At 43.8% G+C, this 25061-nt stretch overlaps 2 protein-coding genes across 3 annotated transcripts in view; one reads left to right on the plus strand and one right to left on the minus strand.

The window, feature by feature from the left end:
• Positions 1 to 25061, minus strand: part of mrpl11 (mitochondrial ribosomal protein L11) — a 58539-nt gene that overhangs the window by 7427 nt on the left and 26051 nt on the right. Inside the window, exon 3 of the mRNA XM_026144283.2 lies at positions 7505 to 7600. Within this exon, the coding sequence (XP_026000068.2) occupies positions 7505 to 7600 (96 nt within the window). The remainder of the gene's footprint in view (positions 1 to 7504; positions 7601 to 25061) is intronic.
• tmem265 (transmembrane protein 265) lies at positions 15198 to 20065 on the plus strand. 2 transcript variants are annotated; one of them, XM_026144270.2, is made up of 2 exons: positions 15198 to 15436; positions 18592 to 20065. In XM_026144270.2, the coding sequence occupies exon 2, from the start codon at positions 18594 to 18596 to the stop codon at positions 19656 to 19658; it is 1065 nt and encodes a 354-aa protein (XP_026000055.1). In that variant the 5' UTR covers positions 15198 to 15436; positions 18592 to 18593; the 3' UTR covers positions 19659 to 20065. The 2 variants fall into 2 exon arrangements, with proteins under 2 accessions (XP_026000055.1, XP_026000044.1); XM_026144259.2 differs by lacking the exon at positions 15198 to 15436 and adding an exon at positions 15596 to 15770.

Below are 25061 nucleotides of genomic sequence, written 5' to 3' on the forward strand. Positions count from 1 at the left end.
CTAAAAATGTATCGTTTCATGCATCGGTTAAAACACTCGACTCCAGCTACATGAGGCGCAGCTGGAAACACTTCCCGCAAGTCGAGCTGCCCGAGATTCACAGAATTTACAGAAAATGTTCCATTTTTGTGATTTATATCGTTATCAGGACGATAGAATTCTTATATCGGGATATGAGATTTTGGTCATATCGCACAGCCCTAGCTACAGTATCAATTTGAAGCTCCTACATCACCTTGTTTTTGAATTATCACAAACTTGGATGTTGGCAGGGCGATGACATTAAAACACAGTACAGCCTTTAACAAGCCTAAATTCATGAAACGACTTCATGCAGCAAGAGAACTTTAACCATGATGTTATGGGATATGCACAGCCAAAGCCCACAGGCTCGGCCAAAAAGAGATTAAAGCTGCCCAGGACATGACTAACACGCGTCTACTGAGCGTCACTGAGGTCAGCAGAGACATTGTGAGTGAAATGGCACTTAAACAATCATTAATAGAAAGAGAGTTCTCTCCCAATCCAGAAAACAGCTGAGCAAATTGGGTTGTTTCAATGGCACAATGGTACAATGGAGGGTCATGACAGTTTCTGCTGTGACGTGTCAGGTACATTCACTGGTCAATTTATTAGGTACACCTTGCTAGTACCCGGTGGACCCGTTTAGCCTTCAGAACTGCCTTTATTCAGAATTTTGGTCCATATTGACATGATGTGAATCTTCTATCCCATGCCATGGTGACTGTGGAGGCCATTTGAGTACAGTGAAGCCATTATCATGTTCATGACACCAGTTTGAGATGATTTGAATTTTGTGGCATGATGGGTTATCCTGCTGGAAGCAGCCATCAGAAGATTGGTGCACTGGTCATAAAGGGATGGACAGATGGTTAGAAACAATATTTAGGCAGGCTGTGGTGTTTGTTACTAATGGACCTAAAGTGGGGCATGGAAATATCACCCCAAACGTCTACAAGGCAGGACAGATCCACAATTTCATGTTGTTTGCACCGGCTTCTGACGCTTACATCTGAATGTTAAAGCAGAAATCGAGACTCGTCACATCACGGGCAACATTTTTTCTTCAATTCTCCAATTTTGGTGAGTCTTTGTGAACTGTAGTTTGTTTCCTGTTCTTAGCTGACAGGAGTGCCACCCAGTGAGGTCTGCTCATCTGCTTCGAGGTTCCACTTCTTGTGCATTCAGAGATGCTCTTCTGCATACCTTGGTTGAAATGATTGATTATTTGAGTTGCCTTCCTACCAACTAGAAGCAGCCTGTCCATTTTACTCTTGACTTCTAGCATCAACAAGGCATTTTTACCCAGACTGCTGCTTCTCACTGGGTATTTTCTCTTTTCAGACCATTATCTGTAAACCCTACAGACAGCAGTGTGAAAATCCCAGCAGAACGGTTTGTAAAACACTCACACAGCCTGTCTGGCAACAGCAACCATGCCACACAGAAAGTCACATAATTCACCTCTCTTCATTTTCTAATGCTCCGTTTGAACTTAAACGAGGTCATCTTGACCACGTCTATGTGCCTAAAGCACTGACTCGCTGCTCCCTGACTGATTAGATATTTATGTTAACGAGCAATTGAAAAGGTCTACCTGATAAAGTGGCCGGTGATTGTGACCTGACATCATCATTGTGAGGAGCAAGAAACTGGTTAAAAAAAATTTATTTTCATGCACTGGACTGAACATTTTCATGCAGAATAATAAGGGAGGTTTTTGAAGCGGCCTCCTGGGTTTTGCAAACATCACCGTCTAATTATTTTTTTCAGAAAACGACTCTGTGAACCGAATGCGTGCTAATGCATGAGGAGCACAAATTAAATCTAATTGCAGCAGCTGAGCTAACATTCACAGCAGCTCGTCGAGTTCGAAAACTCTTTCCGACTCATTTTGAAATTAGATTTTGAGGTAAGACGTCAGAAGCAGCTCTACCTTCCAGCGTGACTCTTTAAAGTCTGCTCTGAAGCCGTCACCACGCATCACGAGAGCAACTCTGGCGGAGAATTACGACATTCGTCTAATTGGTTTGAACGAACAAACAGATTAACCTTCTTAACTCAGATAATTGAACATGGCGGATAATCTTCAAACACAGTCTTGAGTCATTTGGTTTCCCTGTACTGCTGAGTTTGCTGAAAGTCTTAACGCAGCAATATAAAAACATAGCTTGGTCCTACTTCTCACAAGATTAGGACTTTTCTGGAAATTCAACTTAAGGCCCATTAAATTGCAAAAAGTTAAAAAGCTTTTATTATCACATGAGTAAAGCAAAGATAATCGCATATTAGTCGATCTTCTTCGGGGTCTGGAGGCAGTGCGCTTCATGTTTTAAGGGCGAATTAATTCACAGTATTAATCCTACCCTGTGGATTTGAAGAATTTACATTTTCTTTATTCCACAGTGAGAACCTTTATTTCAAATAAGATGTTTTCAAGGTTATGATGTCAATTACTGCACCGATCAACAAGGCAGCTTATTATTTTGTCTTTTTCTGTTATGGAAAAAATTTATGCCATAACCTGCTGGTTCACTGTGAACCTTTTAATGCCTCAGCTGCATTAGAATAAAAGTAGGACAGCAACCTCCTTGCAACTAGGAAGAAAAATTTTATGTTTTTTCACATCCAGCCACCGATTGCAAGTAGCTGCCGTGACCAACTAGTTACCCAGAGCTCGAGCATGTAACACCCTCAACCTTGAAAGTGGCTGACCACTTTCAATCACAAGACAAGCGCACAGGTCACCTGATAGGACGGAACCTCAATCTCACTTTGTATTTCTGCTCATCTCTGAATTAGGGTTTCATATTCTGCATTGTTAGACTTTAGCTTTCTGGTATTTCTATATCTTGTTTATTGCCTTACACAAGTTCCTTTTGGAGTTATTTCATGCCTTCATTTGCAGAAATCTTCAGGTTTACTTAGTAAAAGCCCTTTAGTTTTCCCATTCTGTTCCTCTAGTCTTTGTATTTTTGTCTCCCCTGTTCCTCGTTCAGTTGTGTCTTGTTTAATTTTGGTAATTGTTGTTCTCTTTATCTTGTGTTCCGTTTACGTCCCTCAGTCTTGTCGTTTCTACAGTTTTCAGCCGTGGCTTCCACCTGTTATCTCTCCTCTTCATCATCTCTGTCTCCCTCTGTTCGGTGTCGCATCGTCTGCATTATCTGTGCGTTCCCAGCTTCTGTATCATTCAGAGTGCTGTCTAATTTGTAAACACATTGCCAGCACACTGTGATCAATCTGAGTCAGTCTGCAACAATGTGCACGACTTGCATTTGGGGATTTGATTCAAAGAGTTGCCGATTGGTCATATTTCCGCATATAAGCCGGAGTGCTGAGCGCCTGTGTCATTAAATCGCAGACCTGCAGGGTCTGTGATGCAGTTTCTGAGGCTGGTGAATTTCTATGTATGCAGATGGCAACACATTTGCAATTTTTAACAATTTATCACAGTTAATCACCGCATGAAATTGCCAGTTTGACCCAATTCAGGCACAAACCAATCTTGCTGGCGTTTTATCGCAGTCTTCGAGAGTGGTTGCATCTGGTTTTCGAGGCAACCATTTCAAAGGCGAAATGATCGCAAGCTGGTCACAATAAACTTTGTTGCGTCAAGTGCAGTGTTAAACTCTCAGGAGAACTGTGATGCTGGATGCAGCTGTAATAAAAACTTTGTATGAAGTTGCTGCCTTGTGTGAAGAATGCAAGTTTATATTTTAAGAAAATGTTCTATTAGAATTTTCCCATAAATCGGGCTGCATTAGTTATGTCTTCAGCTTAAGCGTCGCTGTTCTGCAGCCTTTCGGATTATCGTAAATTAATCTGACTTCAGTCACAGGCTACTTTTCATTTGTGCGACCTGCATGAACCAACGCAGTAAAAACACATTGTGTGAGGACAAGCTTTTGATGATGATGATTAACAGACTGGTATTCCGATAGATTAGATTTCCACTCTTACACTACAAAGTCAATATCCACTGTGTTCGTACTGTGCCGACACATTCTGATACTGTATCTCACCCACGGACTTTCAACATGCGGACTGGAGCGAGACTGAATCACTGACCTTCCGATTAAATGACTCAACTCAACAACATCTGCCGTCTCATTACTAAGCAGTCGGATTCTCCAACTTTCTCCTTCACACCTTTTTAACTTGATGAAGTTTTCCATCAACGGCAGAGGAAAAGTGATTAGAAGAAGACATAGGAGGGGATTATTTGGACTATTCCACTGCAGCCTTAATGAAAATGACCCTACTTCTCACTTGCTTTATGATCTCGGCAAAAATTTCCCTGGCGAGTTTATGGTCTCAGGTGTAGTTTCAAGTCTTTTTTTAGTGCAGTTAAGATGTACGGTTGTAATTTATGATCTCTACCATAATCACAATGCAGCCACGATTTAGGGCAGGGTTACCTTGGGATTGACAAGTTGCTCCCGTATGAGTCCCTTAGTTGTTTATGCACACATCCAGCAGATACAAAGCGTATTTATTGATTTGGAGACATCTTTCAGGCCATTTGAGGAATTGGGAGTCTTTTTTAGCTCTAGTTTAGCTCCACCAGCTCCTCCGGGGGAGTAGCTGACTCTTCATCCACTAAATGCTCCACTATGTTCAGCTGATAGTTGCTAACAGTGACAGTCTGCTGCTGTTCGGTGCTGGGCATCTACTGTTCAGTGGATTTTTCTGAGCTGTTTCACTGAACATCCGCCTACTGTGGCATGAAAATAACACAGATGAGCTGAATCAGAACAGAAAAGGCCACTGACCAAAACAAAGAGCAGAGGGGAGTGCAGTGTTGGGTGATATTTCTGTGTTTATTTATCATTTTCCACAGCTTTAACATCCCTTGTGCCACTTCATCTGCTTTTTACATGAACTAGACTCACTTAACTTTGAAGTAACCTAAGCCATCTGCATGAGGCGTTTCCATTTTTCTGTCTACTATGTGCGTGTTTAGCCGAGTGCTGCTGCACATCTGCTCCCGAGCCCCATGTGCTTACCCTCTCCGTCCTCCCCTCAGGACCAAAACAAAAATAATTTCTTCAGCCTCACTGAGTCATTCTGACCCTGCTTTTTTCCCCCCCACCAAATTCAGATTCATTCCCTGGTTGGAGGTTTTTATTAGCTAGAATATGACAGCCAATGCAATCATTAAACCATCTTGGGAGAGTACTTTGCATCATCTATTTTCTGTCACATAAAAATTTAAACAAACATGAGACAATAAAGTGCAGGCTGAGCTGAGAAAACACCGCGGAGCAGGTGATTTGTCATCGGAGACATGTTATCTCGCACGATATGACCTTTCGATGGAAGGAAGATCATTTATTCTGTGGAAAAGCTGTTGGTTGTAAGAGTTCAATTAGCTGCTGTTGTTTCTGAAGAGAAAACACCTGCTCGGGGATTTTTCTGACGAGCAAAATGAGCAAGCAGAAAATTCAAAGATGGATAATAAAGAGGGGGCGGGAGCAAAGGAACAGCTACTGACGTTTAAGGAGGAGTTCGGCATTTTGGAGAATATGGTTATAGATAATATAGAGTCAGATGAACAGATTTGCTGGTTTTGCCCAAATAAAATCTAAAACTCATTAATTAACAGGATTTATGTTGTTTGCTTGATCTCGACTAGGGCTGCCACAAACTATTATTTTGATAGTCGACTAGTCACCGATTATTTTTGCGATTAGTCGACTAATCAGATCATCATCCTTTGGACGCAAAACAGCTTATTGCACCAGCATGCATCTGCTCTTATATAACTATCATTAGCTTACAGCTTGAAGTGTTTACGGTATGTGCTAACTAAAAATAAAGACAAGATGATAGTTTATTAAATTTTAATGAAATTTGCAGATTGTTTCGGTGAAGTTTAATAAACTCAGCTGTCTGCTCCTTGCTATCTAAAATATAACAGGACACCGGAGTAAATTCTCCAGCATGAATGAAGGACGCATTTCTGGGCCGCATTTGTCGGAGTCTTCGAATTTGGACAGTCTTTGTCGTGTCGCTGTAACGTAATCGGCCCCCTCCCCATCTTTTAGATACAGTCTATGGCATTAGCAAATGACTTCTCAGATGTGACTGGAATTATTCATTCATTTACTACTTGCTTCATAATCAGGAGTTCTGTGTAGAAGACTGTAAAAACCCAAAAAACCCTTTGGAGAATCATTTGCTCTCTGCCATCAAATACATCACAGTTAACATTTGTTAAATAAGTTCTGACATGCATTTCTGTAACATATACACATTATCCCAAGCAAATGGTTAAATACTTTGTTTCAGTGTTTGCTGGGGGTGTGTTTCACTCATGCAAGTCTACAGCTGTGGTGCTTCCAGATTTAAATATCTCAACAACTATAAGAAGTATTTCCTCACATCCATCCCCACTCAGGATGAATTGTAATAATTTGGACAATCTTCTGACTTCTTCAGGTCAAGACTTTAATTTGTACAATATCTGGCTTCAAACACCTGAAAAATTAATGACATTCTCATCGTCTACAGCTGCAACTCAGCATGTCAGAGCTAAGCTTAAAGAGCTGCTGTGACCAAGAGCTGGCACGACAGCTTTTTGAGGCTTTTGGTCTTTTTGTCTGAAGAAATATGATGGAAGCATCACTTTTTTCTAACTTCAGACGAGGCCAGGATAGCTGTTGCCCCCCTGCCTCCGGCCCTTTTACTGAGCTAATTGCCTCCCGGCTTTCACACACGGACATGACAGTGGTATCGATCTTCTCATCTGACTCTCTGCAAGAAAAGTGAAAAAGTGGAATGTCTGAAAAAGTCAATTTGTTCCTTTAAAGTAAGATGAAAGGGACTGTAAGATGTGCTTAAACCTATTGACAAGGATGAGGTGAAAGCCTGCAGAGAAACATCCTCTCAGAGGCTGACACATGTTGCATGCGCACACACTAAACATTACACGCAGAATGCGCACACACACACTGTGCAGCTTGAACTGCAACGCTACAAATCACCAGCAGATGGCACTGCACTGATAGACAGAAGCAGGGCTCCAGATGTGATGGCAGAGCTGTTGCTGGATATTGCATGTCAAAATAAATTCACGCCTCTGAAAGGATTAGGCTTTCCCTCCTTGTGAACCTCATTACACAACACACAGAGAGCAGCGAGGACACAGCACACAAAAGGTGGGAGGGAAGTATGAGGAAGTCAAAAAATATGTTCTTGTGTGAAATAAATACTACAAACATAACACCTCTTTTTGGAGTAATTCACATCTCTTGCATGCACTTAATGGTTCTTGACTGCAGGTTCCTCTGGGTATTGCTTCATTAATGAATGCAAATGGAATGGCTTACTTCGTGGTAGAGTATGAATAATGGAAGTGCTGCGATAATGTTATGCAGCTCGTGGAATTAGCCACAATCGTGCTAGGGAGGGGCGCTAAGTGCTATGTGTAATGGGTCAGGGATGGGGTTAGACAAACCCACAGCGAGCTGCACAGACATACCTTCACATGGATCTTGATCGGGAGAGGGATGCCGTCCTTCAGCTCCTTGGTTTTCTCATTGAAGTCCTTGCAGAACTGCCCGATGGGGATTCCTTTCTGGATGGGGAAAAATGGTGGGGGGGTGGAGAAGAGAGGGAAATAAACATGGTGGAGGATTGCTTTAAAATGTATGAGCTCTTAAAAAAATTCAGCAAAGCATCACTCATGTCACAATGTGCTGCCAGAATACAGATGCCTGTGCTGCTGTCAGTCAATCAATCAATCAGAAACCTTCAGCGGTCTGACTGTATTCACACGTGAGCAGCTCAGAGAGCAGCCATGTGACACTGTACACTCATATATATATATATATATATATATATATATATATATATATATATATATATATATATATATATATATATATATATATATATATGTGTGTGTGTGTGTGTGTGTGTGTATATATGGTGGGTGAGTGTGTGTATATATGGTGGGTGAGTGTGTGTCTGTGTTGATATTTTGCTGGAGACATTTTTTACACGTCCCACTGAGATGTGCATGTGTGCACACGGCCCCTTTGTTGTTTCAGACAAAGTGTTTATGTGTGTGTGTGTGTTTGTCACTCGAGCTATGACTGAATGCATGTTGGGGCCCAGAGCCAGAGAAACCCAGTGATGAATGAGCTCCCATTTTCTAGCTCCTGCGAGGCCAACCAGAGCGAAAGCAAAATGGATGGGTGACATTAAGTCAACACCCGGCCAACGCTGCTCCTTTGCAGCGCTCCTTTTTGGAGATGAATTCAGTGGCAAAGACTAATAAAGAATCTAATTATTACTGCTGAAATTCAAACTGACCTTCACCCGCCATCCTTCCCAAAGGCAACACACTGATTGAAATGTTCATTTTAGAAATGAGAGAAGGAAAAAGCCTGTTTTTTTTTTAATACGCAGTTTAATGGACTCACGAGCTTCTACTGCTCCATGACAGAGCACACCGAGCAGCTCTAATAGTGGATCTGATGAAAAGTCAGTCATCCCGAGACATTCTCCAACGACAGGTTGGGAAAGACATTTATTTGAAGTTAACGGAGCAGAAAGTTCTCTGAACATCATCTCCTCTAACGGCTTCAAAAGCACCTGATGAATGCTAATCAGTCGCTCGATCTACACAACCGCATCGCCTCATCAGCGTCTAAAATGCTACTACGCATTACTCACTGGCGTTTCTTTGCATCTGCTAACACAATAACAACAAACTGATTGAAATTTCAGCACATCACACGAACTGCGGCAGGTCGTTGTTTGAGCTGATGGGTTCTATCTGAATTACAATATCCTACTAATGAAAAGAAACACAGCTTCGTCTCTGGAGCCCTCACTAGGCTCTACCTTCCCTCCCCTTGTATTTATTAATAGTAATCCCATGTCAACCTCACTACCTTCTATCCTTGCCCTTCCCTCGCTCCGCCTCCCTTACAACAACACAGCAAGAGTAAACAAGCACTAAAAGAAAGTCTAATTAAATATGGATTAATATAAAGGCTGCGATGTTGAGTAGAAGTCAAAGCAAACCCTCGGGCTCTGCCTCACACATTCAGCTCCTGTTCCTTCCCTTCTGTAAGCTCATGTCAGATAATGATCTCTCCCACCGACTCCGACGGCCCTTTCATGCCACACAAAGCCATGAAATGGGCTCCCTGACCAGCAAGAGATGATGCCTGATGCTTCTAAAATGTGCTTAAGCATAGACAGTGAGAAATTATGCAGACAGAGAAGGGACTGCGCTAAAGATAGACAGAGGCAAAGACTTCACGTGACCTTTCCTGACCAGACAGCTCTTAGCTGCTAAAAGGGGCTCAAACAAACAGGGGGGAAAAAAATCATTCTAAAAGGTGGAAAACAAGGCAAATAAGGGCCTGACAACACTTGATATGATCCTCTTGGGACAGCAGGCAGTTTGCCTTGAGCTCCATACACATTTTAGTATGCACCAGAGACAGGTAATCATATTTTAATTAAGCTCTTCCACAGAAGTCCAGGTACCTCAGCCTCTGAAGATGAAGTTTTATTTTGCCCTCAGGCTACTTAATAGTCTAACTGCAGTAATAACCACGATTGAATCACGTTGATAATTGAAATCCCAGTCTTTAAATGTAGCATCGGGCTGGCGTGCCATGAAAGCAAGGTTCAAGGTTGGCTCCTCCAACTCCCCATGACATTTATCAGTGAGGGAGAGCTGGAACAGCAACATTCATGCCCTGGCCAAATCGCTAACCCCTCTCACTGCATCTGAGCATCTAATCATCCTCGAATCCGAGCTGCTGGATAAATCCTCGCTCCTCCACCATGACCGATTAGAGCTCTCCAGTATAAAATGGCCGCAGCCCGTCACCCAAGGCGGGGCCTTCCGCGGCGGCTGTGGACGAGGACATTGAGCCGCACATCTTCAAAGCCTTCTCCGATCCTAGGCACCGGGATTACGCGCTAATCTACGAAGATATTTCTTTCTTTTAAATCCAGCAGCGACAGTGGTGAGTAATTGCTATATGATGCATTCGAGATCAGCGCGGCCGAGTCTGATTACTCATAATTATTTGAGCAATTAGGCATTTGCAATTAAAATCTGAGAAGTGTCTGTTTGATTTGACCCTTCCACCATATTTCTCTCTGGTCTTTTTTGACACTCTCTGTGTTAATGTGATTGGCCTTTCAGCTTCACTAACTCTTTTTAACAAGATGTAGCACTGGTGTGGCACTATAGTGTGTGTGTGTGTGTGTGTGTGTGTGTGTGTGTGTGTGTGTGTGTGTGTGTGTGTGTGTGTGTGTGTGTGTGTGTGTGAGTGAGAGAGAAGAGTAGGGATGGGAATGGGAAAAAGAAAGAAAGCGAGACAGCTGAGGTGTATTAAAGTTGTCAGAATGTGGCCGACTATCGTGGTCAATATTTGAGCACAGAGAGGGGGTTTTGTTTGTCTGAAGCGAACAATAGGACAAAAGTAAAGCAAAGGCTGTGGGACGTCCTCATAAATATGGGTGAGTGTGCATGCATGTTTATGCATGAATATTTCAGCCTCATTTTAATCTGACGAGACTATCAGTTGAAGAGTGAGTGTGTGTGCAGATTAAGCTGCCGGGGATTGCTGACGGGGAGGAAGTGCGCACCGTGTGTGGTCGCAGGTGTTTCTGCATCTGAGAGAACAAGAAAAAAAAAAAAAAGAAGAAGAAATGAGACAAAGGAAAAGAAAGAAAAAAGAGAAGAGGAAGAGGAGGAGGGAGAAGATTGGAGGTAGATGAGAAAGAGAGAGGGAATAGGTCAAGAAAAGTACTGTGCTTATGGAAGCGTGGCAAACATGGAGATAAAGGGTACGGATGCAGGTTAAGGCCTTGGGGCAGGACGGAGGATTTATTGCCCCTGGCACAAGAGGCCATTCGATAAATTGCCCCTGTGTGGTCGGCACAGAAGAGGGCTGCGATACAGTGACAAAGGTGTTACAGTGGAGAGAGGGTGGTGGGAGGCGAGGTTAATTAAACTCTTCAGTGTGAAACACTCTCATTCATTACCTTCATTAACTCGTTCATTTAATCTGCTCCGGTGTTGGCATTTTATCACATTCAGCCCCGCTGTAGCGTCATACAGCTGATTAGGTTTCATCTTGAACCCCTCCGCTGCAGGGTAACTGAGAGCGAGAGGCTGAGCACGAGGCCACTTTAGGTCTAACAGACACAGCCGCACACAGCAAACAGCACAAACTAAATTAAGTTCACGCTGGACATGCATTTTACTTGATTTTCCACAGCAGAGTGAGTGGATTAGTCTTAAAAGTGGAAAATAAAAACGATTTTCACCCCCAGTCTCCAGTGAACTGTGCTGAGGCAAGGATCCAGGCCCGCACAAAAGGGGCTAAGGAGCGCTCCTCAAACGAGCACGAGTGCAGAACTGACAGAGTGAACCAAATTACAAAGAGCAAAAAAAAAAGCCAAAACTTCTCAGTGGTGTTTTTGCTGTGTGGCTCTTTGCTTAAAATAGACACGGCTTTTACTTTTTATACCTGGCACAAGAAGAAGAATTTGCTGTTTGAGGGCACAGCGAAAGCAGGCGGCGGTGCGACAAAATGGATTGCATCACGACAAAACATCCCATTTTCAACTCCATTAGGTCCCCCTCACAGTCTTGACACTGTTGTGCTTTTTGCCACTTCACATGATTAATCACGTGTGGAGACTACAGCGAGAACGCGGAAGCCTGAACTGCAGGCAGCTGTGGCTCCACGCTGGAGAAAAATCACAAGACACCGTGACATGTGGAGGCAAAACACTCAGAGAAAGAAAATCAGAGGCTGGAATAAAATAAGACTGCAGCAAAAACTGATAGCAATGTTTTGACAAAAGTAGCGTTGTCCTTGTGGAGTATTCAGAAAGCCAGTATTGAATTTTGCACTCTAGAGGGGTTATTTAAAGGCGAATGCTGATAAAAGCCATTTTTCGCACATGCACTGCAGGCATGAACTTTTCCAGACATTACCCAGCGGGATGGGGAAACCACAGACTGTATATAAAAGATAAAGTTATTGTGCAATTGATCTAAATTTGCATTCTTTCCAAGAGCCAGAAAAGAGAGGTTTCCCCTTTTTGCAAAAAGTATACCGAGATAAGAAAACTTGTTCACTTGATCAGTGACCTCCTGATGACTTTATGGTTTCGGTCCCTAATTTTAAGTCTTCTAAGGTTGTGCAATTAATCTTTCCATAAAAAAAATGGGACTGTTGCGGAGGGCCGCACCAATACGCTTATAAGTGAACTGAAACAATATTGGACAGAATTGAGTTCAAATTATTGGTGCGGCCCTCCAAAACAAAATTAACTGCCCATCCAGTCCCACAGGCTTAGAGACCAGTTGGTGCCTTCCTACCAAACACTGGTTGCTAGGGAAAAATGAGTAGTCTTAACTAGCTGCAATCGGTTGCTGAAACAAACTCCAGGAACCACTGGATTCAATTACTAAGCCACAATCATGCAGGCCTACAGACCAGTTAGTGACCCTCTGGGGGCCACCTATCTGTAGGGAGAAATGTGCATTTCCCGACTGGGGAGTCACAACTGGTTGGCGCAAGTTGCTGACTGTCAGTAGGTAAACTCTGTGGCAGAGATATATACGCTGCTGCATCAAAAAACTCACTGCAATTGCCTTGGTTAGTAGCAGATTGGAGTGCTTGCCCGCAGTTTGCGTAGAAGACTCGTCTGCAAACAACTGCCAACTACTTGCAAAGTGATTGTTCAAAATAAAAGTTGTTGCTTACTGCTGAAACCAAGACATTTCAAAGAGTGAAACTTTTACTTTGAAGGCCAACTCTCTCAATTCTAGAGCTTGGAGATTAGTTTGGTGTGCATGACAACCTGTAAAGCAAACACAGGGAGGCTTTTTTGTTGTTGTTTTGGTCTTTGCAACCAATTTCACCTTGCAACCTGCAAATATACATTGGTTGCATGTAGAACAAACAACAAAGCAGAGTTAGCTTCAGGGCGTGGCAGCTTGCTATGGAAAAGTCTCTGCAAGTGTGCCTCTGTCACAGCTGCTTCTCATTTTTCAAGTTCATTTTCAAAAACACCAAGGAGACGATGGCCGGCAAGGCTTAGGTCAATGCCTCACAAGTGAAGCTCACTATCCAGTGAGTTCACAGAGGTTATATCCAGCTATGCTGAGAACACAAATGCCCAGCACAGCCAGAGCAGACATTTAATGATCTTTATGCAGCCAGCTCCTCATTACAAAGTCCATGTGACGTCCACAACCAGGAGGAATTGATTAGGTAATTGTTGTGAGCTCGCAGTGAGCCAGTGTGTGCCCCCTGTGCATTCTACACAGGCAGCCTAAAACAAAAAATGGAGCCAGTAGCGAGAACATGCCTCCTCCTGCGTTCTACATGTGAACAACAACCCAACTTGATTGTTTTGAAACTGTCCACTGTTTATATATTAAAAAAAATGACCAAAGAGTTATATTTTGCAAAGATGTCTCTTGAGTTAAAAGGCGGTAGTGAACTTTAAAGATTAAGCGATGTGGTGATGTGGCACCAGGGAAACATGAACCTGTGCAGCCCACTCTTCATCTCTGCTGGGGGCCGGCAGCTCCAGGCTTCATTAGCCACAACCTGCAGAACATGACTGAATCCCAACTGTTGGCAATAAAGCTGAATTATGGGTAATGTAGGTGCTGGCTTTGACAAGAAAGACAAATGTGTGGAATAAAACAGACAATATCACTGCTTCTGCTGCTGCACTGACTTTGATTATAGAAGTGGTGCATTCTTTTCAAGCACGTCTCAGGTCGTGAGATGACATCGAGGATAAAGCCATGTTTGTGGAGGTCAGCATGCGGACCATGGCTCGCTGTTGACGCCTTAAGCATTCTTGGACAGTCTGCGAGCCCATGTGTCCTTCCAAACTTCTCCAATCATGTCTAAAGCAAAAAAGTGATGAGTGCACAGTACTGTGGACAGCCTTCCCGCTCCTCACGCTCCTCTGCTATTCTCACTGTTCCCCTCGTCCTTTTTCCTGCTTCACTCTCCCTCTTTCCTCTGTGAAAGTGAGCCAGTGTGCACGGTGACCTTCAACCACACCCACAGGGGAAGGAAAAGAAAAAGAAGAAAGAAGGGGGGGGGGGGGAGTTAGTTGCAGAATGGAGGAGAGAATAGGATAAACATGAGAACGGGGGTGACAGAGAGGCAGTGGTAACAAAAGGAGGGCTGAGGAACACACACACATAAAAACCAACGCTGAAGTGAGGGAAATGGAAAATCTCTTCTCTCTTGGAAGCCAGCGGAGCGCAGAGCTGAATCTGACAAGAAGGATGACTCTCCATCCCTTTTCTCACCAGTCTGATTAAACCTCTCACTCTATGAACCCAGCACGCTGAGAGCCACATGAGTGAGAGAGCCGAGGACCCGAGCCTTTGCTCAAAGTGCAGGCTGGGGTGCCAACAGATACACTCGAAGGAGCAAGACCTTGAGGACAACGTGACACTGTGAAATTCCTTCAAACTTCATTTGCGGCTGACAAAGGAGCTGAAATTGAATTCTCCAACATGGAAATGAGCCACACGCCTTTTTTTGTATTTTTAAACAGTTTCCAAGCGATTCATTTTTGAGCAGATCCGTCCCAGAAAATTCCCAATCCTTCTCTTTAAGCCGGCTGTAATGAGTTAATCTACAACAGAGGAATGATTTCCTTGTGTGACTAAGACAGTAAGCAGACAGAAGGAAGCCTAATTAAACTTGTAACATCTGCCTTCTGAGCTCTAAATGCGTCTACAGGCTATAAGCATCTCTCGCTCCACTTCCTCCGCTCTTATTTCAGGCAAAGAAGGGTAAATAAGGAATCAGCCTGCTCGCAAACAATGCAACTAATCTTCTCCAAGTGGCATCATCATCATTATTACCATAAGCAGAGACTGTGGTGTGACAGAGTGCTCTAAAATATGCATTGCATCTTCTTCCAGATAAACTTCCACAGCTGATGGTGGAGGGAAGGAGGGGAAACCGGGGGAGGGTGGGAGGTCTGTGCTGGAGCACGTAGCCTGCTTACAAATTACCACCACAACCAAACTCGGACACAGCGTGAGTTGCTCCCCGTCCTCCCCTCGCTGTTGCACCGCTCTGCCTCTTTTCACACGAGCCATCTTCGCGGGAGGATCGGCCGGGATCGCCTCGCCGCTGATGCTCCACTTCTGACCGACTTCCCGGCTGCTCCGCACAGCCCGAGCCCGGCCGAGCAGCAGCAGCAGCCCTGCACGGCTCTCTGCCCCCGCTGCTATTTCAAAAGATAAATCGACAGCAGCAGACTCCGACACTGCGGGAGGCGACAGACCCAGATCGAGCCTCTGCAACAGCCGCGGATGCAGCCCGAAGAAGGAGAGATTTGCCATGCCAGATCTGCACGGAGGAGGAAATCTTGATAAGTACGAGTCGTTTCGTTTTCTTTTCCTTTTTTTCTGCTCCTTCAAACTCGAGTCTGCTTGGTGTGGCAGTAGCGGTGACTTTGCCCTCTTACAGCCTCTCCCTGAGCCCCCCTCCTGATGCCTGACTGTATACAAACACCCGTGCTGAGAGAATAAGACTTTTATCGCCGAGCGCGGCTCATCAGCGACAATAAAAAAAAAAGACTTTACTGGTCACCGACAGCGCTTCTACTTGGCGGAGGAAACGGGGTGGAAAAAACAAAAAACAACCCCTCAGTACTTGCTGTAAATCAAGCCAGGAAGATCGAGCCCAAGTGCAAGACGAATGGTTTGGGTAACTAAAAGCTTTGCTTTACTTTACTAACAGGCATCCTCGGATGAAGCCACAATACCTGCTGTTAATGGGGCGGTTATGAAACAGGTGTTGCAGAGAAGCGCTTTAATAGAGATCGTTAAAGGATGCAGGACGTCTCAAGGCAGCGCTGCGTGCTGGGCAGCTCCAAATAACCACATTTCAACCCGAAAGAAAAGAAAAATGTGTTAACTGTGTAGAAATACAACAGAGAGACCGTCGGGAAACTCTGGGGCTGTTACCTGATAAATCAACAGATGTTTTAATGTCTGGGGAGAGGATTTATTCAGCATTATCAGAGGCTGCTCACCTCTGACTCTATTAATTAATGGGTTTGCACATAATGGCTCAGATGCTGTCCCGATGCCCTTGGTGCTCCTGTGCCACCTGTGATAAGTTGTGAAGAATTTTTGTCTGTTAGGAAAATTACTGCTCCGCGGTGGGTGTTTTATGGAGATGATCTGTAGGTGCAGACAAATTAATCTTTGCTCTACATGCATTTGTGTTCAACCGGGAATCACCTAGTATTAATAGGAAACAAATGCAAGTGGCAACCCCACCCCCTTTGCTTCATTTCCGTCAGTGTGTGTGTGTGTTGGAAAGAATTGAAGTGCTTTTTGGATGATTACCTATTCAATAGTGTACAGGGTGTGCACTCATGCCTTATGTGAGGAAGACAAGAGGTGGATACATTTCTGGGAAAAAATGGATTTTTAATGCTAATACACAAATATTTAAGCTGCACACTATTATGTGCCATCACTCATGCTTACAGTGGAATAGGCTGCCTCACCTTGTCAACAGCAGTGTCACTTCCCAGACAGCAGAATGATGAATTTGGTCATTATTGATGAGCTGAGTGGACACGCGGGCTGTCATCCCGGTCTCTCACTCAGAGCAGAATAAATTACACCCCGTTGACAGGGAGTCAAAACATAAATGCCGGCTGACGGATAGATTTGCAGGGTAAAAATTTAAGGTGCCTATGGAATAACCCGAAAGCCACGACCTCCTGAAAGCCGGCTGCAACTGTAGATGTGAACTTCTTCAACCCTCCTCCTCCTGCTCCTCTCCTGCAGGCTGGGGTTGTCCCCCAGGAAACAAATTTAAATTCCAATATCCTCTCAATCTGCGGCTTGGTGAAATTTATTCAATTTTGTGGAAATGATAATCAAGTTTCCGTGTGCGGTGAGACAAAAGGCTTCACAGACAATCAGACATTGCTGGCATGATCCACGCCTGTCCTCCCACCGTCCCTCCGGGGAGATTAATCAGTCGAGATAGTTCCTTTCCTCATCTCTTTGATTCATCGGATTCAGAACAAACCTTTAATGTCTGTGATTCTTCAATAGTCGCCGTGATGAATGCATCTGGATTCATCCAGACCGAGCAGGCTCGTGAAACGCACGCGTTCATGTAAGTGGGTGGAAGTCACTTTCTATCTGCATTTGACTCTTTTCCTTCTTCATCGCTTCCCCCCCCTCTCCCCCTGAGCTTATTTATGAACTATTACCATCATGCAGTAACACTTTATTAGGCATGTAGACAGCCAAAAGGCCTATTAATCTTTCACTTGCAGTCTTATTCTCCTCTTTCTCTCACTCTCCTCCCCCCCCAACACACACACACACTATCTCAAAACCCTTTTTTTACCCAGTGGAGTTCTTCAGCCCTCTTCAACGATGGCAGAGCTCCTGTTAGTCTTACAGTGGGGGAAGTGATGTGTCTTCCATCGGCAAGATATCAATACACATTTTTCACGGAGAGACTTTTCTCAGAGGCCGCGATCATGCTGACAATCTCTCGCTCGATCACGCTCAACTGTTGCTGTTAGGACACATCTGAGCTGGCAATGATTTTATATTATAATGCCATCGATCCGGTTGATGGGTTGACACCCGGGAGTGGTGCTGGGCAGATAACAGACAGTCCAGTGGTGTGTGCTGTGCTTTTCAGCTAAATACGATAAAGAGACATTGGTTCGACTGCACTGTAAAGTCAGTGATTATTTCTCATGCTGAAATCAATACTGGGGTTTATACTGTCTGTGGCTGAGATAGGAGCTGTGACAAAATAACGTGAAACCTCATTTTCAGCCAAATTAGCATTGCCAGCCTGCACTCACACGAATGCACAGTGTGTACACAACGACACGAGACGATCGCATCTCTGAACAAATAGCAAAAATATCAATATTCATCCGAAATGATAGGGGAATTTGGGATGATTAAAGGCTGCAGCACAGTATGAGAATAAACACGGCACGCTATAGAGACAAAGAAAAGGCTTTGACAGGGCACCTAGCTGCGCCTGAATGCAATTAATTAATAATGAATAAGCTGAGAAAAAAAAGGATCAGAAACAATAAACAGAAAAAAGTAACAGCTGAGAACTTCGGGGGGGGAAAAAAATCTCTGATCTCCGAAACAGCAGCAATGTTAGGACCTTTATGGAAAATGAAGACTGTTTAATTCAAAGAGCTGCAGAGGGGAAGAAAAAAAAACAATTTAATAGGCTTCCCAGCTTGAGCAGCCAGGGTGGATGTAGCTCTGGCCAAAGATGAAGGGTTCTCACTGCTTACTCTGCAGCTATTGTCTTTAACCATAGCAACCAGCATTAAATTGTTTTACATGTTTGTTTTCAGGGGAGGAATAAAAAAACAAAAAAAACAAGCATGTTCTTATCCTGCAGATTTGTCGGCTTTACTGGGGACAGATGGCACCAAGCACATCGATGTGAGCAGACTCTGAATTTTGTCGATGCAACAGATTTCCCACAGTGCATCTGTGTATTTCTCTTTCAGGCATGGTGCCTACGCCCCAGGTGTGCGTATCAACCCTGGTCACGGTGAGCACGATGGCAGTGGTGGACCTCTACTTGCTGGAGCAGAGCATGCTGGGAGCTCGGGGTCTTTCAGGACCTAGCGTGTGGCAATATGTGGCAGTGTTGCTGGGCGATTTGGGCTTCCTGCTCGCGCTGCGCTTCGTCTCAGCTGGCGTGGTGTCTGAGGCGCGGTCGCCACGGCGTGGATTTGCCAACGCCCTCTGGTTCCTGTTCCTGTCCCTGCTCCAGCTCAAGCTCTTCTTCGTCTGCCACAACTACAGGCAGGAGCGTCGGCCACCTGATCCTCTGGCCAGAAAGACCCTGACGCTGCTGCTGTCCATCTGTCTACCCTCCCTGTTTCTCATCCTGACAGGAGCTGACCACATGACTCCGCAGCGGAGGAAGCAGGAGGTGCGGGGCCGGCTCCTCTGGGTGGTGGTTGACTTGCTGGATGTGTTGGACCTGCAGGCGGGGCTGTGGGAAGCCCAAGGAGGGTCTGCAGCCGGTACTGGAGGGATTGTAGAGCAGAGGCTGCCCATTTGGGCTGAGGGTCTGGTTTTCTTTTACTGCTATGCCCTCCTGCTGCTGCTGCCGTGTGTGGCACTCACAGAGCTGGGAGCCACTGGTCTGCCAGGACAGAGAGGACCCCGCAAGGAGGCTTTGTACCCTTGGCTTAGCTTGGTCACTATCAATATTTTCACCTTAGCCCTGAGGGGTGCAGGGATGCTGTGGTATAGGGACCCCCGCGTGTCCACTGTGTTTCTGGGCAAGAACCTGCTGGCTCTGGCTGTGAAGCTGAACTCAGCCTGGGAGAGACATAAACAGGAGCGCGGTGCTGCAGGAGGCGGGACTGTGGCAGGAGCAGAACCGGGAGACTCGACCTTGCCAAACACGGGTACAGAGCAGGGAGAGGGCCAGGCCCAGGGGAAAGCTCCTCCCTCTAATTATCACACACTGTCTCATTCTCAAAGCCACTCGCTCTCCCACGTCAGCCTGGAGCCCACAGCGACGCCTTTAGGACCCTCTTTCATCTCCCATGAACTTTAGAGAATCACTCTGAACGTGCACGCGTGCACACAGGCGTGCACCACAACCACAGTGAAAATTCACGCTGGTATCACATCCAAACAGATAACTGTACTGAATTTCAGTACAACAGCGGAGGTTATAATGCAGAACTGTGAATTGCATTTGGCAAGTTTGGCTTTGTGCACATCTTGTTGTGCTCAGAATAACTCTAAAAGCAGTGCCGTGATTTGTGGATGTGTATTTTTAAAAGTCAACACTGTGAACCCATCTGTCAGATTGTAAAGACTTTTTCAGAAATGTGTGCTGAAGTCTGCTATTGTTCATCGTGGTTTAATCTTGATTTCGCTGTCATCACGTTTGTGGAATTGCATTGTCAGATTTGTTTTTTCCCCCCCTTTTTTAAAGAATTCTGCTTTCCTGATAAATATCTGCTATCACTGATTCATTGCAGCTGTTTAGGGGCGAGAAACAGAAATTTGTTGCACAGATTCACGAGGTTTCAGGAAAAAAAAAAAAAAAAAAAAAAAATCTGACTCGACTCTCTTCTGCCAAAAGACCATTAGATGCCAAAACACAGCTTCTGACCTTTCAGCGTACATTTTCTCACTTCACTTCACAGTGCAGAGAAACAGCGAAAACTTTAATACACAGAAGTGGTGATTCATTTTTTTTCCTTCAATACCACAGAGCCAACATTCAAAAGCCATCTACCACTAAGAACTCTTCACCGTGCTTCAGTATGTTAATGCACAGTCTAACCTGATGACCCTTTAAATCAAAGTAATCACGATTGCAGGTGATTCTACTTTAAGATTTCCTTTTTTTTTTTACATGCCCGAAGAGGTACAATTATACAGTTTTTCACAATATTGTAATAGGATGAGGATCTCAGATTTTTTCCCCCTCTTGTATTCTATAATAGATTTAATTTTCCCATGACTTCCCAGATATATTCTGCAGGGTCCCTGCACCAAGGTTGTTCTCTCATTGATATTATGTACTAGTTTGTCTTGTCTGAAAGAAAATGTTAATGAGAGGAATCAGTCACTTTGTCATTTAGTTGGAGTGAAAACCTGCAGACTCACGGGCATCACCGTAGAACATCTCTAAACTTTGTTTACAATTTGTATGGCATGTTTTATCTAACTTAAATGCACATCAGTTAGGTAGACTTCACTACCGTTTCCTGTTTAAATCATCCAGCAGCAATTTTAACAAACAACAAAATGTACGCAAGTCAAGTAGCCAGCTACAAAAGACGCTGTTTGCAGTAATGCAATCTTTCATCGGCTGGGCTTAAAGGTGGGCATCGAGCATTTTGTGTCATCTTTGTGTACAGTAGAGCTCTTTTTTTACTAAATTGTTTACCAAGACTGAATACCAATGTAAGTAATCCCTTTAGAGGTTCAAAATGCATTTAAAACTCGTGTTTTTTGTGATCTCTTCTTGTCCTAAAGTGTCATTCATTCCAGCCATGTATCCAACCGTCAAATGTCTTTTTTCATTTTATATATAAAAAAAAAGAATAATCTTTTTAATTCCATTTCAAAAATGGGTGAATCCATTCATTCACAAACTTATCAAGATGCCGGGCAAACGTTGGAGTGTGGCTCAGAGCGGCAGGCGTAAAGGATGTACAGTACAGTCAAGTGCCTTGTTTCCTCATGGTGCAACGAGCCCCTGGGTTGTCGTACACATTATGTGTACCATGTGGAACTTGGACATATGCCATGTGTATACTGTGAAGTTATTCCACAGCTGTTTTCAGCTACACCTCCAGGACAGACCGCAAACTAATAAAGTATTTCATAGTCGCCTAGTGTTGACAGTTCATTGGCCATTACAAAGAGGCATTATTGGCAGAAAAGCGCACGCGCGCACACACACACACACACACACACAAACAGAAGGAGTCGGTCCAAATTATTCAAGTCCAAGAGACCTCAGAGGCAAATAATCGCCTCCTCCTTGCAAAACCTCCACTATATTAAAGTCAATCAGCTCTCATTGTGCAGTCACAGGAAATTGCATGTTTTTATGTTGTCCTCATGCTGAACTGGTTAAGCGAATGGAAGCCTCCCGAAATGTTCTCGGCACAACAGCGCGCTCTTTGCTCCATGGAGCGGCACACTGACGAAAGGCCGTCATTTATCACAATTATGCCAGCGGCCCCATCAGCTCGGATCCTCTCGCGGTAATCCTTGAGTGTGCTGTTGTGTTGTCTGCCGTTAATGCTGAGAGAGGGAGAAGTCTTGATGTGATGGGGTGCGCATGTCAAGAGTTGTAGTAAGTGCGTGTGATGTTTTTCAGAGAGAACTGGCTCTTTGCTCACAGCGGCTATGAATGCACCCATCAGCCTGTCCTCTGAGCTTTAATGGTCCTATTAATTGAAATTGAGGCTATCTGTCAAAATGCAAGTGCTCATTCTCGCTGCTTTATGCTTGATTTACAGGCTGTATTTACAGGATGTATTAAGACTAATGTACATGCTTCACCACAGAAAGAAATTCATTTAAAGTTTCTGTGGGGAATTTTTCTCCAGTTCAGATACACTTTTAAGGAAAAACCACAGAGGGATATCGAGTGTAGTAGACAGCATCCAGCTCTCGCCTACCCTCTTTCTTTCATCTCCCTCTACTTTGCCCACTCTACATTTCAAACACATGCATTCTGGATGCAGTCCCTGTTGGGCACCTCTTCATATTTCTATTATACTAAAAGCAGCAGCTACATAGGCAGCTGCCTCTGCAAATGACTACCTCCTAGAATTTGTTACACCTGTTAGACTCTGAATACAATGCTCAGCATTTTCCCTCAGCTCCCACCAACTCCCATAACCTGAAGAAAAGTGCTCGAGCTACGCACCTATTTCCATTCTTCTTTTGCCGCTCTTTCCGGTGCTCCTTATCCTTCCCTTCCTCTCGCCTGTGCTAATTTCACTCTAGCCTGTAATTATTCTCATGTACCAGAGCTGTCACTTTTCCCTTTTTTTGTCTTGTATTCCTTCTTTTATTTTTCTCGTTTGTTTAAATTTGCCCTGCAGCCGACAGGCAGCCTACCTCTCTGCACTTCCCCTGTCAAGAGTGGTTAGTCAGAGACAAGGAGAAAAAAAAAAAAGCTGAGGGGGAGAGGCTGGCTAAGATTAAAGGAACGGGGCTACTGCCTGAAGCAGAGTGGCTGCTGACTGCCATTTATTTAGCGTTTGCTCCACACACACAGTGAGCTTGATGGAACAAGAGAACAGACAGAGACAAATACACACAACATGCTGCTTCGACAACAATGACATCTCAAACAGTCCAGAAGGCGGCACCTTTAGACAAACATATGGCTTTGTTTTGCTTGGTTGAGCACTTCGTTGCAGCCCATCTCACCTCATTACCCCTGACGCGGCGACAGCTACAGTATGCCTACGAGCTCATGCCCATCTCTTCTGGCAAAAAAAAGAGACACATTTAACAGACAGATGTCTAAATCATTCATCAGAGCACGCACACCATCAGCAATGCTGCTTTTGGAGAGAACTTCAAAGTATACTCTAACAGAAAGAAATGATGCAAAAGAATCTGAGACTCTTATGATATGCAATGCAATAGTGGAGACAAACGCATACTAATACAGGTCTCAGACGTTAAGGTGACATTTACGTAATGCCGAAATTACATAAAGTCAAAAAAAAAAAGAAAAGAAAAAAAGAACAAAGGTCGAAATGATCTGCCACTTAATAGAAAGTTAGATACTAACCACTTTGAGAATTTAAAAAAAATCGTTATGTCAAATCAATTAGTGCCAATTTGCTGATAATTACACTTTTTCAAATTTGAAGATTTGCTGCAGTTCTGTATTATACTGCACTCTAAAAAGTGTGGGAGGAAAATATTAAGAAAAAAAAATAATGCCAGCGTCTCCCTGTTAAAGTAAATATGACTGGATCATGAGTATGAGCATCAATTAAGCATCAAAATCAACTTAAGTGTAACTTATGCAGGGTAGTCTGTTTCACAATAACACCGAATTAGATTATGCTTATTGTTGCATCTGCGTGTAATCATTCATCCGTGGTGCAGCTGTTACAAATGGGGGATCATTTGCTACTTTATAATTTGCTAGTCGCACTAAACCAAGTAATGCATTATGATTAATTTCCTGACTGCATCCGTTATCCTTTTTCTAAGCACACCACCCTCCTCAGCCCCTGCCTCTAGGTCTAGGTCTACAGAGGAGACACCGGGGCATTCCCAAGCGAGCCGAGGGACAATCTTTCCAGCGAGTGTCAGGTCTCGCTGGGTCCCTCTTCCTGTTGGCCTGAAATATCTAATCTAAGAAGTGTCCAGGAAGCCTCCTAGACAGATATTTAAACCATGTAAGCTGACTCATTTCGTTTTGGAGAGGCAGCGGCTCTACTTTGAGCTCCTCATCCTATCACATCCTTTATTAAATCTGCAAAGAAAGTAAAGCTAAAAAAGCAGCAGAGTAAAAAGTGTTATAAATTTGAAATGAAGATATGTGGAAATAAAATGGAATTTGTCAAAAGTACAATTAACTCTTCACTATACCTCGATGTAGCACTACAGTAAGTAAATTTACTTGGTTATTACTAAATTTAATCCCGTTCTGGAAGTTGGTCTGATACAAAAGATTCAGCCAGTTTGTAAGCTTTATATAGGGCACACTATTTAAGTTTTGTCTACCCAGAGCATCAAGCTGCTTTGCAACCCACCTCCTTCCTAGTTCCACCCTCATGTGTGTTTGACCTTACTGATGTCATAGCTGTTTGTCAGTATGAGGGCTGCTTTGTTATCTGCTCGGGTCTTACTGTTGCTGCTCTCCTCTGGTCTGGCTTTCTGCATGTTTATGAAAAGTTGGGGAACAGAGCCAAACACAAATTACTGCAGATGGAAATAACAACCTCCCTTTTACTATAGAGGTCCTGACAGCAATGCAGTTTAATCCCTTAAGCCCTACACTATCTGCTGTTAAATTTATACCTGAAAAACATCCCCAGATTTGTTCAGTAAGAGCTGTAAAAATGAAAGTCAAAAATTGATAACCCAGGGCTGTTTGGATAAAAGTGTCTTCGTCATCAGTGTATTAGTGACCTTAAAGAATTCCAGAAAGAAAAAAAAAACATGGCCTTTTTAATTGTGCCTAATCGAAACTGTAAATTAGTGACAAATACCACCCATAAAGTATCCCAGCTCCTCAAAGGGCCACTTGGGCATGCCTCCAAAAGCACACAACCCCCCACAGGGATTTAAATTTCTGGTCTGTATAGTCAATTTTTCTATTCATGACAAATGTACAGAGGTTAATGGGAATTAAATTCTCTTATTTAAATATTCCGCAAAGTGTTTAAACCGCACAGTTTACTAGGTACACCGGTTAAACTGCTTTATAAAACTAAGATTTAGTCAGTCAATC

This window comes from Astatotilapia calliptera, chromosome 2, assembly GCF_964374335.1.
Source record: "Astatotilapia calliptera chromosome 2, fAstCal68.1, whole genome shotgun sequence".
In the NCBI taxonomy this organism is placed as follows: domain Eukaryota; kingdom Metazoa; phylum Chordata; class Actinopteri; order Cichliformes; family Cichlidae; genus Astatotilapia; species Astatotilapia calliptera.

Coding starts and splice junctions, on each gene's coding strand:
- tmem265 (XM_026144270.2), top strand. CDS start 18,594: ATGGTGCCTACGCCCCAGGTGTGCGTATCAACCCTGGTCACGGTGAGC.